General features: G+C 53.0%; 1 protein-coding gene across 1 annotated transcript in view; it reads right to left on the minus strand.

The window, feature by feature from the left end:
* The window catches only part of CIB4 (calcium and integrin binding family member 4), a 47,318-nt gene extending 38,879 nt beyond the window's left edge, over window positions 1-8,439 (minus strand). Inside the window, exons 1-3 of the mRNA XM_032391523.1 lie at window positions 8,386-8,439; window positions 7,915-7,949; window positions 2,678-2,774 (exon numbers count right to left, since the gene is read on the minus strand). Of these exons, the coding sequence (XP_032247414.1) occupies window positions 2,678-2,774; window positions 7,915-7,949; window positions 8,386-8,439 (186 nt within the window). The remainder of the gene's footprint in view (window positions 1-2,677; window positions 2,775-7,914; window positions 7,950-8,385) is intronic.
* Window positions 8,440-15,599: the final 7,160 nt, after the last annotated feature.

Genomic DNA, 15,599 nt, shown 5'->3' on the forward strand with positions numbered 1-15,599 from the left:
TTTTATTGTTTATTGCTTTTCTGTGTTTTCCTACAATGATCTGGTTTTTAGTTGTGCAATAGAGTAGAATAAAGGCCATTTAGAAGGATGAAATAAGTAAAATCAAAAGTAGGCTTGTCCTAAGACCCCATCTCCGTTCCCAGACACTGTCCAGTGAAGCACTTGGGGGTCCAGCCCTCCAGAGGTGGCCCGGGTTGGTGCTCCCCATGGGCAGGGGCTGCCTGCACCCCCTCCCGCAGCCCTCCCGCCAACCCACGGTGGCTCTTCCCCCGCACTTGCTCGGCGCGGACACACTGTTTACCGACAGGGATTCAGGCTTAGATGGAGAGATCACAGGTGGAGTGATGGAGCTGGGCCCTGACCCAGCCCTCTGATGCTAGTCCAGTGCTTGCTCCTCGGGGGCTCAGAACAGAGACCCCAGACCTAACTAGGGTGTTCTGGGGCTGTGCAGAGTGCTGGCCCACGCGTCCCCCAGCACCCTCCACGCCGACCCTCCAGGGCAGGTCTTTGCCAGGCGCTGCCCTTGTTCGTCCAGGGCACCTTGCAGACCTAGGCATGCTGTCAGCACCAAGCCAAGCCCTGATCAGAGGTGGAGCCCTGGTTAGAAGTGGGGTCACGGGGCCTGAGCAGGGTGTTTCCCTCCCGGGCTTCAGTTTTCTGATGGGTAAAAGCAGGGCAGAGAGCATTTGGCAGTGAGGAGGCTGGGTGGTCTCTGAGTCTCTTGCCAGGCTTCACATTGGGATATTCTGGGACTACCCAGTGACACTGTCCCCCACCTGGGGAACAGAGGCCAGAAGCTTTCCATTCGGGCTGCCCCTCAGCTCTGGCCCCTGAGTGGATAGTCTAGTTCTGAGACCCCCCCCCCCAACAGCCAGCACGTGTGAGGGGTGGGGATGTGGAGGTGTGCCTGGGTGGGCCTGGGTGGGTGTGTGTGTGAGTAGGGGGTACCAGGAGGACGGGCTCCCCATTTTGTGTCTGGCACAGGCACATTCTCCAATTACCTCACCTTTATGAGTATCGTGCTCCTTTCCTCTCCGAGACCCCAGCTCCCAGCTGCCCCGTCCCCCTCCCCCTCCACACCCCTTCTTATTCCTTTGTCTTCTCTGTTCCTGCCTCCATCTCAAGTACCTAGTTCTTTGCTCTTTCTCTGTCTCTGCCCAAAACAAGGTCCGTAGCCCAAGTTGAATGCGTGCCCCTTCACCTGTGTGATCTCTCCCTTAAGACCTTCTTCCCACTCCCCGCCCCACCTGAGCCCTCAGCCCTCTGCCAAGAGGTGCCCACAGCTCGCAGGCCCATCTTGTTCCAGACAGAAGTGAAGATGGCCTCTCGTTGCACAATTGACAAATTCAAACCATTTTTCCTCTGAGATCAGGATGAAACATCGGGAAGCCTGACACCACCATGGTTTGTTAACCTGACGTCGGCCTCTCTGGGCGCTACACACATTTTAATTACAAATCTTAGAAGTGATTGGGGAGCCCTTTTATGGTGCACCTCCGGGCTCTTCTAGGTGCTTTGGGGGAAGGGCAGGGCCTTTTCACAGCAGGAACAAAAAACTCAAGACGGTCCTTAAAAGTTGGGAATGGGGGTGGGGGTCACTGACAGCTCATGTCAGCACAGCCTGTGGGGTGCAGGGAGCCTTGGGGAGCACATGGAAACAACTCCCAGCCACCCCCACCACTCCGCCCATTGCACAGGTGGGGAGACTGAGACGCAGGTTTGTACGAGGACTCTGCTCTAGCAAGGGCAGGGTGTGTGTGTGTGTGTGTGTATGTATACTGGGTCTATGGGTTATGAGATTTGGCCCAGGAAAGTGGGGAAATCCAGGAGGAGATAGGAACATTTGGCCCACCTCTCTCATCTATCAGGCTCTAGGTCAGGGAGGATTGGCTCAATTGAAGGGGAGAGGATAAGGGGGACAAGGACAGAAATGCACGTGTCCTTTCCTGTGGTCATACCTGGAGATGGAAGGAGGCAGATTGGGACGACAGTCCCTGGGCTCCTAGGCCTGCTCCTGGCTTCTCAGGGAAGAAACTGAGAAGGTTCTCAGTCCTTCTAGAAAAACCCTTGTCCACTGAAGCAGCCTGAGCAGAAAAGGGTTGAGGAGGGGGCTGGGCAGACAGACTGGGGTAGCACCCTGGCTTCCCCAAGGCCTGAATGGGGAATCCCGACCTTCCCACTTATCTGGCTTGGGGCATAAAGGATAGCAAAGAGAGCTGGCTGGTGCAGGGTCCTGGGGGGGGCAGGTCGAGTAAATGGTCAGCAGGAAGCTGGTGGGGGGCCATAACTGAGGCTCAAAAGGGAATCACAGGCAGACCCTGGAGGATCAGCCAGCAGGGCAGGTGGGAGCCTCAACAAGGCCCGCCCCCTTCCCCATGAGACCTGGAGCAAGTCGCATTGTCTCCGTGCACTTTGGTCCCTCACCTGAGAAATGGTGACAGTCATCATGCCTGTCCTGCCTCCGGGACTGATGCAAGGATAGAGTGAGGCCAGATGCGTGTGAGAAGTGCTGGGAAACCATGCCCTGCTGGGCCCTACGCCTGCGGGTCCACCAGCCCCTCCAGAGAGGCTGCCACCAGACGCCCCCACAGCCAGAGTGCCCACCCCTCCCCCAGTGTCCTCGACCCCTCCATGGACCCCAGTGGCATGCCCCGCCCTGCCCCCATGCTGCACTCACCCTCAGGGCTGGCAGGGAGCTGACCTGGTCTGTGGTCAGTGTTGCCTCCTTGTAGTACTTCCCAGGGGGACAGAGCTTCAGGAAGGTGTCATGGATGCTAAGAAGAGAGCCATAGTGAGCTGGGGATGGCAGACCGCGCGCCCCTCTCCTGCTGGCCCATCTGGAGGAAGGGGATTTACGATTGAGTGACATAGTAAAGGCAGTTAGACATCAGTCCACCCTTCTAGAAACATCCTTGAGGACTCCGGTGTGCCCAGCCCACTTCGTGGGGGGGAAGGGGGGTGCAAAGATGAGCCGGGCGTGAGGGAAAGTACATGAGTGTGCTCCATAGCATGGGATATACTCCACAAGTGTTGGTTCTAGAATGTCAGAGTTGGAAGGGACGTCTGTGGTCGCTCAGTCCAGTCCCTCACTTACAGATGGAGAAGCCAGCAGGCCCTTGGGGAAGCCAGCGTGCCACCCAGGCCATCTGCCCAGCCCCGCCCTTGGCCCGGAGAAAAGAGGTCACACGGTGGGTGTGGCTGAGCCAGGGTTAGAGCCCAGCCCCCAGGCCGTCTCCTCAGGCCGCAGGACTAAGCAGCCCGCCTCAGCTCCCCGCGATCGACGTCTCTACTGTAGGCCCACACCGTCCCGCAGGCTTTGTTTGTGAGGGACAGACAGAGGGCGAGGTGGCTGTGTGGCCGCGCAGGGGGAGAGGGCAGGACCACGGGGAGATAACCCCCATCACTGGCTCTGGGCTGACTCATGAGAAGGGCCTGAAAACAGGAGGCAGAATGGCGCATGGCTGTTCATGAAGGACAGGCTCCCTCGGCCTTGTAAGGGGCTGGACCATCACCAGAGACTCTTCTGACAAGTTTGCGGGGGAGCCGAAAAGCGGGGTATGGAGTACGTGAGGGGAAACGTTCTCCAGGCAAGTATGGGGGGCACTGAAGAGCACAGAGGAGGAAAGGCAGGCCATCATCCCTGGAGGGTCCAGTGGCCCATGAGGGGAGGGGGCAGCAGGAGGGGGCCGCAGAAGCAGCACGCCCCAGTCAAAAGGAGTATTTGATCACTGTCATCGTTAGAATTGCTGGCCTGAGGAGAGAAAAAGCAGACTGACTTTCAGTAAGTTGTACTAATTTTTAAGACTTCTCTGGGGCCCTTCACAGACTGCTCCCCTGGTCCCACCCGGGTTCCCCACCGGGAGTGGCCTGCCGCGAGCTGTCAACGCTCGTGGACATTTTTCACGGAACCGCATGACAGGAAAGAGCCATTATCTCTCCTTCACAGATGAAACTGGGGCTCAAGGAGGTAAAATAACGCTTAAGGTCACACCGTGGTGCGTGTTAAATCCAGACACCGAAGCTCTTTTCCCCAGAGCCCGGAGAAGGGGGGTGTCAGAAGCACTGCTGGAGGAAAGGGGTGACGGCCACGGCCACCCCTTCCTCTCATTTACCAAGTGTCTGTGCTGAGTGCACTCAAGCACATTTTCTCGTTGATTTTTCCCACATTCCTGTGGGACAGGGGCAGGGGTGATCATTTCTAAAGAAGGGTAAACTGAGGCTCAGGAAGTTTAAGGGGTGTGCCCAAGTTCATACGGCTTGAGAGAGAGTGGGGGCTGCACCCCACACCCGGTTCTTCAGACTGTGCTGCTCACCCCTAAAGGATCCCCCCCCCCCCGACCCAGGTGCGAATCTCTCGGCCGTGCCTCCCCAGAGAGCTTTCTGGGGAGGGGTGCTGTGGGGAGGGCCTGGCCTGGATTTCATGCCTTCCCAAGCCGCCGAGTGGGTGGGCTGCCCGCAGATGAATCGTGGCTGCATCTCGGCTGCCACAAAATGTTCTCCTCCTCCAAATATGGATCAGCCGGCTCTAAATGGAACTCTGAATTAATCACTAATGGACTCAAGAGTCAAAGCCATTTGAAAAACTCACACATTCAGCCTGCCAGAAATCAAGGAGCCCGTGCGGTGGCTCCCTCCCAGACACGGGGAGGGGCTGTCTGAGGGCTCAGAGGCCCCGAGACAGGGGAGACCAGCCCCGCAGCTCACACTCTGTGGGACCTTGGACCTGCCACATCCCTTCTTGTGCCTCAGTTGCCCTTCTGTAAAATGACTCAGTCCCCCCCCCCCCCCGCTCCCTCCAGGTCAGGCCTCCTATGGCTATTTGTATACCCTTCTCTGCACCCTTACCTCTGAGGCCCTATTTAGTGATATTCAACTGGGTCCCACGTTAGAAACATGTGGGGAGCCTGTGAAAGCACCCGTATCCACCCCTAGAGACTCTCATTCAAGGCCAGGGTCGGGGCAGGACCTCTACGTTCTGTGAGCTTCCACGTTCCTCTCTTGCAGGCAGGACTGAGAACACAGGTCCCGTGCAGCCTCCATTTCTCCTCCTTTCTCCCGGGCTCAGCTCCTGGGCCCATGGGGTCAGTAGTCCTTTGCCCTACAGGACAGCCTGCAGTCATTTTATAAATAGCCCTATCTTTAGCCTGAAAAGGTAGCTTTTATGATCTGCTCCTTTCAAGCTGTGTGGCTTGGATAAACCACTTCATTTCTCTGAGCCAGTTTCCTCATTTGCAGAAAAAGAGATAATAAAAGCATGAAAATAACAGCTAGCCCCTGGTCAGCACTGACCCACGTGCCCGGTGCTGTTCTGACCCCTGACGTGCATTTAATCATTTAATTGTCCTAATAACAACCATGTGAGGTTAGGTTCCAGTACTTTCATATCAGGGTTGTCAGGGAACAGGCTCAGCAAAGAAATGCATCCATGGTCACACAACTACAAGGAGCAGAGCTGAGCCTCCAACCCAGCCCCTCGGCTTCCGGGAAGCCAGCTCGTAACCATGCTGCCCGCTGACCTTGACCCAGTGGTAGGTGCTCCAGGAGGGCCAGGCGCTAATGGCCAGGACAAGGCCTGGAGGCTGGGAAATGTTGGGACCTCAGGGGTGCTAAGAGGAAAGAGAGGCCCTCATGTCCGGGTCAGCCTGTGTGGGGGCTAGGGGCAAAGCTTCAGGGTCCCCAAGCAGACTCCCACGCAGCCCACAATCGTGACGGAGCAGCCCCTGAGTGACACTGAGCAGGGCAAGTGGCTCAGACTGAGTTGGGCCAACCTGGGCTCCAACCCCGGAGGTCTAAAGGAAGCCACAGGTGCCCTCCTGCGCTCAGGCCCCAGACGTGGAGTCTGCGGCCACGGCTGAAGATAAGGACCTGGAAGGGCCTGTGCGCTGAGCCCAAAGAGACATCTGGAAGTCAGGGGCTTCTCGGGGAACAATTGGATCAGAAGTCAGGGAGGGCTGACTTGGAGCTGAGGCCGAAAGGGACAAGCTGTGAAAGAAAATCCCCACCGGCTAGAAATTGAGGGTGGACAGACCCCTTCTGGGAGAGCCCGGCCAAGGCAGCCCCAAGACCAGAGTGTGTCACATGTGGTCTGCCCCTCCCGCTGTGTGTCATCTGCAGATCTGGTGACCAGGCCTTTGTGTCCTCTGCACGGCACAGATAAGAAGGTGGGAAAGTAAAAAAAAAAGGTGAGAAAGTATTAGATGAGGGCAGAGCCACCCTCATCCAGAGGTTACTTGTGTCTGTCAGTCTCTTGGATCCTTTTCTCAGCTGGACCGATCTCTCCAACTGCACCGTCATCCAGGCTGTATGTCTTTGTCACGTTAATAGGAAAATCACCACGCGTCTTCGGAGGCCACATAGGACAATTGTCCAAAAGGGACTGGGGTTTAGTCTAGCCCCACTGGGCCACTTTCTCTCCCGAGAAAGGGAGATGGTGGAAAGGGCTGGTGGGGCAAGAGAAGGAAAGGATGCGTGCCATCAGCTCCCTCAGCTGCTGCAGCTGCCACTGGGTGGGCGTTTCGGCGCTGCCCTTCACCTTGCAGACAATGCAGCCATGCTAACGCCGACGTGGGCAGAACCCCGGGCCCCTCCAAGAAGCTAACCTATGCTCAGCGTGCATGTGTGTGTGTGTCCTTCCACACATACTGTCGTGTGTGTGTGTGTGTGTGTGCGCGCGTGCGCGCATGTAGAATCTTTTGTTTTACAAAAACGGAAGCATCCTGGATATACAAGTCTAGCTTACTAAAGTATCACCATTTACTTACTCGTGGTAATAGAGCACATCCTCCAAAAGCTTCCTCAGACGAGTTGCGTAAGAGGTCATTTTTAAAAGTAATTTGCATGTCAAAAAAATAGTTACTTCACTTTCACTCTTGATTACTAGTTTAACTGTGACTTCATTCTAGATTGGAATTTTTTCCTTATAATTTTGAAGTCCTTTAGCCACTGTCTTCCAAGTCCCAAACCATTCTGATCCTGGTCCTCTATAGGTCTTTTGTTTTTGTTTTTGTTTTCTCTATGGAAGCTTTTTGCCTCTTCTCATTATCTCTGGTGTTCTGAAATGTTATGATGACATGATTTAATGCAGGGTTTTAAATGTTCTCTTCAAATATCTAGTGTCCCTCAGCTTCCAATTCATACCTAACAAGTGAGGCTCACAAAAGCCGACCAGGAGCTCACCCCTGCCTGTCATTGGGCCTGGTGGTCCTGAGGCAAGAGCCTGTCTGCTCAGCTCTGTCCAGCTGAGTGCCTGTCTTCTGCTGGGCCGGGCAAGGGGTGCCGGGGGGCTGGTGGGGCAAGAGAAGGAATCACATAAGACTTTCAATCCCCCTTTCTGGACCTGGACGGAACACTCATACACCGTGCCGTTCATGCCCTCTGTGATCCCATGAGGAGGGCTGAGAGTCTGCAGCCCTCACACTGCATGACGCTTGTCTTCGGTCCAGAGCCTTCCCTGCTGGACGGGAACCTGCATGACGACGGGCACGTGGACTACTCCCCGTTATGCTCCCAGGGCCCTCACGGTGTCGGACCCATGGCAGGCTCTGAAGAGAGGCTTGGAGAGGGAGCCAGGGCTTAGAGCACATCCAAGTTTACCCAACCAGGCCTCAGACCTGCTTCCTAAGTCCTTTCTTCCCTCCCCCCATGTCCCCAAGAGGCCCCATCCACGTCTGTGATTCTGTGAGGCAATCCTGCCTCGGAGCCCCTGGTGGCTTGACGCCTGAGGTTTTGCTCAACTCCCATTGGGTCCTGGAGTCCTGGCGTTGGGCTCTCCTGGTGGGGAGGTCTGTCTCTGCCTGCCGGTCTCACCTCCAAGGTTCCCCAGTGCTGAGCGGGGCCCACACTCAGGGACCAGCATGAGACCGTACCAGGACGAGAGCTCAGCTCAAGGGGAGGGAAAGGGGCCCTTCGACTCACCACAGGATCTCATTTCTGGTCAGGAAGGTCAGGGCCTACAACAAACCACAGAGAGGTGACCTGCCCACTCCATCCGGTCCTGCCCTGGCCCCCTGGGGAGGGGGGGGTTTCAGGGACCTGGGGAGGAGAAGCCCATGCTTTTATCCTACAGCTGGCAAAACAGAAGTACCCAGCCCTCGGGCCCCCAGTGGTGGTTGAGGAGCAAACCCCAGGCTCTGACAGCCTTGGGAAGGAGCATGTTGTCACGGAGCTAGAGAGAGGATTGAAGTGAAGACTACAACCCTGGGCTCTGGAGCCGGAGACAAATGGGGGAGGAGGCCTCGGAGGAGCGGTCTGCCTCACCTGGATGCAGGTTTGGCAAAGGCAACAGCTACCGCTCTCCGGTCTCAGGCAAGAGCTTCCCCGTTCATCCCACCTGCCTCCAGAAGCTTCCCCCACCTCTGCCCAGAACATCCTGCCTCATCTACCCACCTGGTATTCTTCCAAGTCCTCCCAGTGCATCTGGTGCCTCAAACACTGCCCCATGCCAACCCCACCCTTCTCTCCACCTGCAGTAGAACTTCAGCCCCAAGGGCTCAGCAGGAGAGGTGACCAGGTGATCCAGTTGCTATGGTGGCCCACATTCCACCTTCTGCCCATTCTACTTGAGCCTGTGAGTGAGCAAAGGAGCAGATTCTTTTGGTTCCCAAGGCTAATAGACGTCCTCCCCCTACACACAAACAGCAACCAGAAAGGCAACCCAATAGCAGGGTTGAGAGTCATACTGTTGGCTCACGAGTCACTCTGGCTGGGTTCAAATCCCAGATCTGCCACACGCTGACATGTGACCTTGGGCAAGTTACTCAGCCTCTCTGGATCTTAATTTCCTCATCTGTAAAATGAAGGTGATAGTTGTGGGATTGCTGCAAGGATTATTTGAGTAATACAAGTAACAGTGTTGGCACATTGTAGGTGCTCGGTAATGTTAGTTAACTATAAAACCACAGCCCAAATACTGGGCCAGGTGTGGGGACACAGTGTTGAATAAGCACAGACTCTGACCACAAGAAGTGACCAAAAGAGCACAGAAAAGGGCGTTCCACCCCATCGACCAGGGTCCCTGCAGGAACAGAGGGCACACTCAAATCAGGATAACTTGAAGAAGGTCTAATAACCCACAATGGCAAGGTCAGGGTGTGGGGAAACCACACAGGAGAGCAGAATCTGGGCCAGTAACCACAGAGCTGCTACCAGTCCCGGCCCAACACACACGGACTACATACCCCAGCATCACTCTCTCTTCTTCCTCTGCGCTCCCGGGAGGACGAGGAACAGGGTAGAGAGTGAATCTGGAAAGACGGAGAAGACCAGCACGAGCCATCAATTCTACAGGCCAGGAGGGTCCTCCCCAAACCATGTCCCCTGTCCCTGCCTCCAGGATGGTCTGCACGTCCGCCCTCACGCTGTCCTAGGTAAACATCCCCAGGGGCTTTCTGATAGAGTGAATTTATATCTCTGGAAATGCAACTGCTCATTTTTCTTCATCTGTCCTCCATGGAGACAGAGCCTGACGGAAGAAACCCAGGAGCCCTCAGTCCTTCATTCACTTGGGGACACAGGTGGGGTAGCCATAGTGTGCCAAGTACTTGGCTTGACCCTGGGGGAGCTGAGTGAATGGTTTCAGCCCTCAAGGAACTGAGACTCGCCACACACACACACACCAGGGGAGATTGAGCAGATGTCAGCAGAGAGGTAATAGTACAGAATTATGGGTACTTATAAGTGGAAACACCGCTGGGCAGGAAGTCTTCGTGGAGGTGGTAGCATTTATGTGATTGTTACAATGTCATGGTTAAGAACATAGGCAGGCTGCCTCAACTTGGGCAAGTCATGAAACTGTTCTAAGCCTCAGTTCCCTCATCTGTAAAATGGGAACAATAAGTCCCCACTTTATAGATTATTGCAAGGATACAATTAAATAATAGCTATAGAAAACTCTTACTTAGCAAGACACCTGCCACATAGTGAGTGTTCAGCCAAGGGTAAATAATATTATTACTTTTAAAAGTTGGGCCTGGGGGAAAAGAGGAGGATTTTTTTTAGCAGGCAATGTCCGTAATTAAATCCCATCCTCTGGTAAACCCTTTGAGCTCCTACTCTCATTGACTCAAGCAGCTTCTCTCTGCCGGGTGTGTGTGTGAGGTGGGCAGGGGATGGCTCCTTCACCCTGGGGAAGGCGGACACAGGTGCGGTCCCGCGATGCTGTGGGGTCACTCAGCTAGCCAGCCGGCAAGTGGGGGTCCGCAGCGCGAGGCAGGAGGCCGGCGAGCCGGAGGATCACCCCCTGAAAGGCTGCCTCTTTCTCAAGCCTGGCTCAGTCCCCCCGAGAGAGCAAGTTGCAAGCGTCAAGCGTGGCAGGGGCTGGTGTGTCCTTTAACACCTGGTTGACACTTGCTAAAAGGAGAAAAACAAACTCGAGAACAGCCCTGGGGCTCAGAGCTTTAGCTACTTATTCGACAACTATGTATCGAGCTCGGCTGTGGGGATCATGAATAAGACAGGCCCTGCCTGCAAGGCACCAGACGCACAGAGGAAAAACACCATCCCCTAGATAGTGATGAGCACGGGAAGACATAAAGCAAGGATGGGGGGGCAGGGGGGTGTTGGAGAGGCTCTCTGGGGAGGCACCCTCTGAGCAGAGTCCTGAGTGACAGGGAGAGGTGAGCCAGTCCAGAGCGGTTTTCCAGGCCTATGAGGCACGGCGTCTAGCTAGAATTAAAGAACATTTTGGTTTTTGTTCTATTTGTTTACATGGTACATTCCAGTTTGAAAATGATGCATTTTTGCCATTTATAACTGTGATATAAAGTTTCCTTTATAAATATATTTAATTAAAAGAAATAGGAGCCCATTTAAAGAAAAATATTAAATAAATAATCATACTGGTGGTAAAAGAACATGCCAGAAATCACAAAGGTCTTCTCTGTGTCTGTCTGTCTGTCTGTCTCTCTCTCACACACACACACACACACACATACATACATAACCAACATTTGCAAACTCTGCTACCCTCCTCTCTCCTTTCCTTTTCACCCCCCAAGCCCTCCCTAAAACGCTGCACATCCTTAACCCCACGCAGGCTCGGCCATGTCTTCCTAGAGACGCTTTTCACTGGTTCCCACAAATAACAACAGAAACAGTAATATCACCTTACATTTGCATATCCTTCTGTAATTCCAAAATGCTTTTCTATGTAGCATCTCATTTGCCCAAGAAATAAAAGCCTATGCTCTTAAAAAAAAAAAAAAAGGAAGAAAATTCCCCCAAACTGATCCTGCCTTGGGTACACTAATCAACCAGCATCCCCACCCGCCTCCAGCCTGTTGAATCTCAGACTCCTCTCCAACAGGAGTTTTGAAAGGGGTGTGATTGAACAGAGAGCAGGCCCAGGCCCACCCAGGCAGTTCTGTGTCCTTCCTCTCCCAGGTCTGCCCCTGCACGAACCCTCTGAACCCTCCAAGGGGAACGGAACGCATTCTTTGCAAAATTTCTGTCACCTTGCAGTGAACGCTGCAGACTATTAAAACGGCAACCCCTGGTCTGACCTTGATTTAGATGTCTCTTAAAATCCAAAAGGGGCTGAAAAGGAAACTGTATCCACAATATATAAAGAACTCTTACAACTCAACAATAAAAAGACAAATAACCAACTTAAAAACAGGCAAAGGATCTGAATAGCTATTTCTCTAAAGAAGGTATACAAATGGCCAATGAATTCATGAAAAGATGCTCACCATCCTTAGCCATCAGGGAGATGCGAACGAAAACCACCGTGAGAGAACACGCTGCCCGCCCACTAGGATGGCTGAAATCAAAAGACATGAAGTGTCGGGCAGGATGTGGAGGAACTGGAACCCTCATACACTGCTGGTGGGAATCTTAAATGGTAATGGTACAGCCACTGTGGGAGAGTTTGACATCCTCAAACTTTTAAGCAGAGTTACCATGTGACCCAGCGATTCCACTCCGGACTATGTACCCAAGAGAAATAAAAACATTCGTCCCCATAAAAACTTGTACATGCACATTCATAGTCGCTTTCTTCATAACAGCCAAAAAGTGGAGACAGCCCAAATGTTCATCAACTGGCGAATGTATGGATAAAATGAGGCATATCCGTACAACGGAGCATTAACTGGCAATGAAAATAAATGAAGTATTGATAGTACAACATGGATGAAGCTTAACAACATTCTACTAAATGACAGAAGCTAGTCACCAGAGGCACCTATTGTATGATTCCATTTACATGAAGTGTCCAGAAGAGACAAATCCATAGATGCAGAAAGTAGATCAGTGATTTCCCGGAGCCGGCGGAGGGGAAACTGGGGGTGGGAGGCAGTTTACAGCTAATGAGTTTGGAGTTTCTTTTTGGGGTGATGACAATATTCTAAAATTGGGTAGTGGTGATGTTTGTACAATTCTGTGAATATAGTAAGAAATACTGAGTTGTTCACTTTTAAGACTGAACTGTAGGGCATGTCAATTATATCTTAATAAAGCAGTTATTAAAAACAATTTCAAGGAGTGTTTATGTCCTAACCTAGTGACCGGCGCATGGCAGGCCCACCGTAAATATTATTTGAGGAGCATGTAAATGAGATTATATTTTGAAATAGTTTCAGATCTGTTTCCTCAGCCTGTGAGTCTTATAGCCCAGGGGGGTCCCACCCACTGTGGTTCCTCAGTGCTGGGGCAAGGGTAGATCATGTTGGAGCAAGTCACTGCCCATCTTTGAACATCAGCTAGATTTTTGTTTGAGTTCCCGGCAACCAAGTGGACTGGAAAGCCATCCTTTGTCTGGAGAAAGGATTTTCTAAATTCCTTTGTTGTGGCAAGAGGCATGTCTAGGGGGTGTAGATCCTGGACTCTGTAGAGGCATTCTCAGCAGGCAGAGGAAAAGGATGGAAAGTTTGCCCTTGCAGTCTTGGGAACAAAGAGGATGAAGATAGCGAGGAAGTTAGACCGTCATGAGCTCACTACCCCAGGGTGAGGGTGCAGGGGTGCTTAGAAATGTCCCTGGGAGCTGAGAGTCTCAGGCGCTTGAGTCATCCTTCCCTGAGCTCATTGATCGTGGCAGGGTGGGGGTGGGGGACCTGACACCTCTAGAAGTCTGCCTTCTGTGTACAGGGCAGAACAAAGCTGGCCAGGGAGGCATGACCAAGGCAGGACTCCTGGCCTCCCTGGCCATGCAGGGGACCCAGAAATTCTCACATGCCCCAGGGAGAGGACTGGAGAGGTGGAGAGCTCAGGCAAAGGCCTGGCCAGGATGAAGAGCCCACTAAGGCACTTTTCCAGGGACAAATGGGATGCCAAAACTCCCACAGTACACATCAACACATTACCCGGAAGGCCAGGTCATGCCTTGTGGGACTCCAGCAAAAATGCATAGAACACACATGGATCCAAGGACGTCTCCTCATGGCCAGGGGAGCCCTCTCATGCACCCAGATACTGACATGGGGGAGAGAAGTGGATACAAAACCTGAAATTTTGAATATTTGCATAGAGGGGACTGGCTCCTCCAAAGAGGAGTTCTTTAGTTTTCTATTTACATTGCCCTGGGAGGAGTAGGATTGTGATGGGGGGACATGGCTAGAAACTGAGAGTGAATCTTTGAATAGATGGAAGATTTAAATGGGAAAGACATCATTCAACTTGGAAGACACTGAAATATTATTTAGGGGATGGAAGCTTGAGAGGATCCAAGCAGTTCTAGAGAATAAACTCTCTTTCCTTTGCACACACCCAAGGAAAGATTCCACGACTAGGCCAGGAGAGCACCAAAGTAGGGAGAAGTTGGAGGGACCAGGGAAGCCAGGGAGAGAGCCCCGGCCTAGGGAGGGCTGATCCAGCGGGCCCTAGTGACCATCACCCGAGGAACGAGGCTGGAGTCTGCACAGACAGTGGTGGGGAAGAGGAGGGGGCCTGTCACGCCCCACCCCACCCACAGCCCTCAGGCAGGATGGCTGCTCTCCATAGCACACATCACCTTCCCCAGGGTTGGGCCAGTCCTACCCAGACCCAACTCCAGGGCACTTTACTGCCTCTGGGTCTGCCTTCTGGGGTGAAGGTGGAAGTGAGTGTCTGTTTGGAGGAGACTGAGCCTCCTGACTGATGAGTACGGATCCCCAGGCAGTGGTAGGAAGCTGGTAGATAGATACACCAAAGGGCAACACAAGTCGGATCACCTGGAATTAGTGCAGACTTCACGGGTTAAAGGCACCATCAGCCACAAGACTCCCCTCACTTCAGACACCAGCCATAAGTTCTGGGGTTCCCAGACCTCCTGTACTTCTGACCAAACAACCACTAGCCCCTCAAATTTGATAATTCACTAGAACGAACGACTCACAGAACTCAGGGAAGCACTGTCCTGATGACCACAGTTTTATTTAAAGGGCACAAATCAGGACCAGCCAAATGAAGAGACACCTCTTAGTGTGAGTCTGAAAGAGTCTCACATTTGAAGCTTCTGTGTTCTTAGGATGTACCCACTCCTGGATGTATCACACAAACTGGGAAGAGCTCACCTGAGCCTCAGTCCAGAGTTTTTCTTGGGCTTTCATGATGTAAACATTATTGATGGAATCATTGGTCATGTGATTCCACGTAATCTCCAGCCCCTCTACCCTTCCCAGAGGACAAGATGACATCACCTGTCTCCAAACCCCAACCCTCTTCCAGCCTGGCCTGCCCCTGTCCTGAGTCATCTGATTAGCATGAACTCGGTCATGGAGCACCCACCATGAATAACTAAGCCATGCCTATCACTTGGGAAATTCCCCCAATTTAGAGGTTACCTCCCATGAGCCAGGGACATAAGTCACCCAAATTCTTTGTTATACAGCACTAGGAAATCTGGGGTTGGGGATGGGGTACAGTTAGAGAAATGAAAATCCTTTCCTCTCCCCGAGGAGGGTGAAATTTATTTGGGGGTTAAAAAGATTCACCCAGAGGAAGAATGTGGACAGATAATATCTTGAAGCTTAAATACTCATGTTCTTTTCCACCTTATCATAAAAGACACTTTTTTTTTCCTTTCGTCTCCCATTCACATTGCCTGGGGACAAAGTAGAATTGTCATAGCAGAGGGAAAAGGCTAGAAGCAGCCACTGTTAACAAATCAGACTTTTGGTGAATCCAAAGGAAAGGCTGAGGGAAGCTGTGTCCAGAGTTTATAACAGAAGGACAGAGAAGAAGCATCATGGCACCAGAGGGGCGGAGCGAGGATCTCCCGACTAGGAGCACTGCCACTGCCAGGCCTGGGGAGCCCCGAGCTTGCAGGCAGACCCTCTTTTAGACTTTGGGGGAGCACCACTCATGACCAGGGGAGGAGCAGTGTGAGTGCACCACTTCCTTACCGTGGGGTAGGGCGCGCCATTGTAGACCCAGCTTAGCGCGCACTCGTTTGCCAAAGGTCTGCTGAGCCTCATCTGAATTGCCCAGGTGGACAGACAACCCCCCATCCCCACTTTCAATGGCTCTGGACACCAAGAACTCCCTAGAAAAGAGGGTGGGGGGCTCGACACGCAGAGGGGAGAGGACTGGTGGCAGTGGGGGAGGAGAGCCCCAGCACCACGTTGCAAGGACATGGATGGATGGTGATGCTTCTGCCTCTCTGCAAGTTGTATCAAATGTCCCGG

This window comes from Phoca vitulina, unplaced genomic scaffold (assembly GCF_004348235.1).
Source record: "Phoca vitulina isolate PV1807 unplaced genomic scaffold, GSC_HSeal_1.0 scaffold63, whole genome shotgun sequence".
In the NCBI taxonomy this organism is placed as follows: domain Eukaryota; kingdom Metazoa; phylum Chordata; class Mammalia; order Carnivora; family Phocidae; genus Phoca; species Phoca vitulina.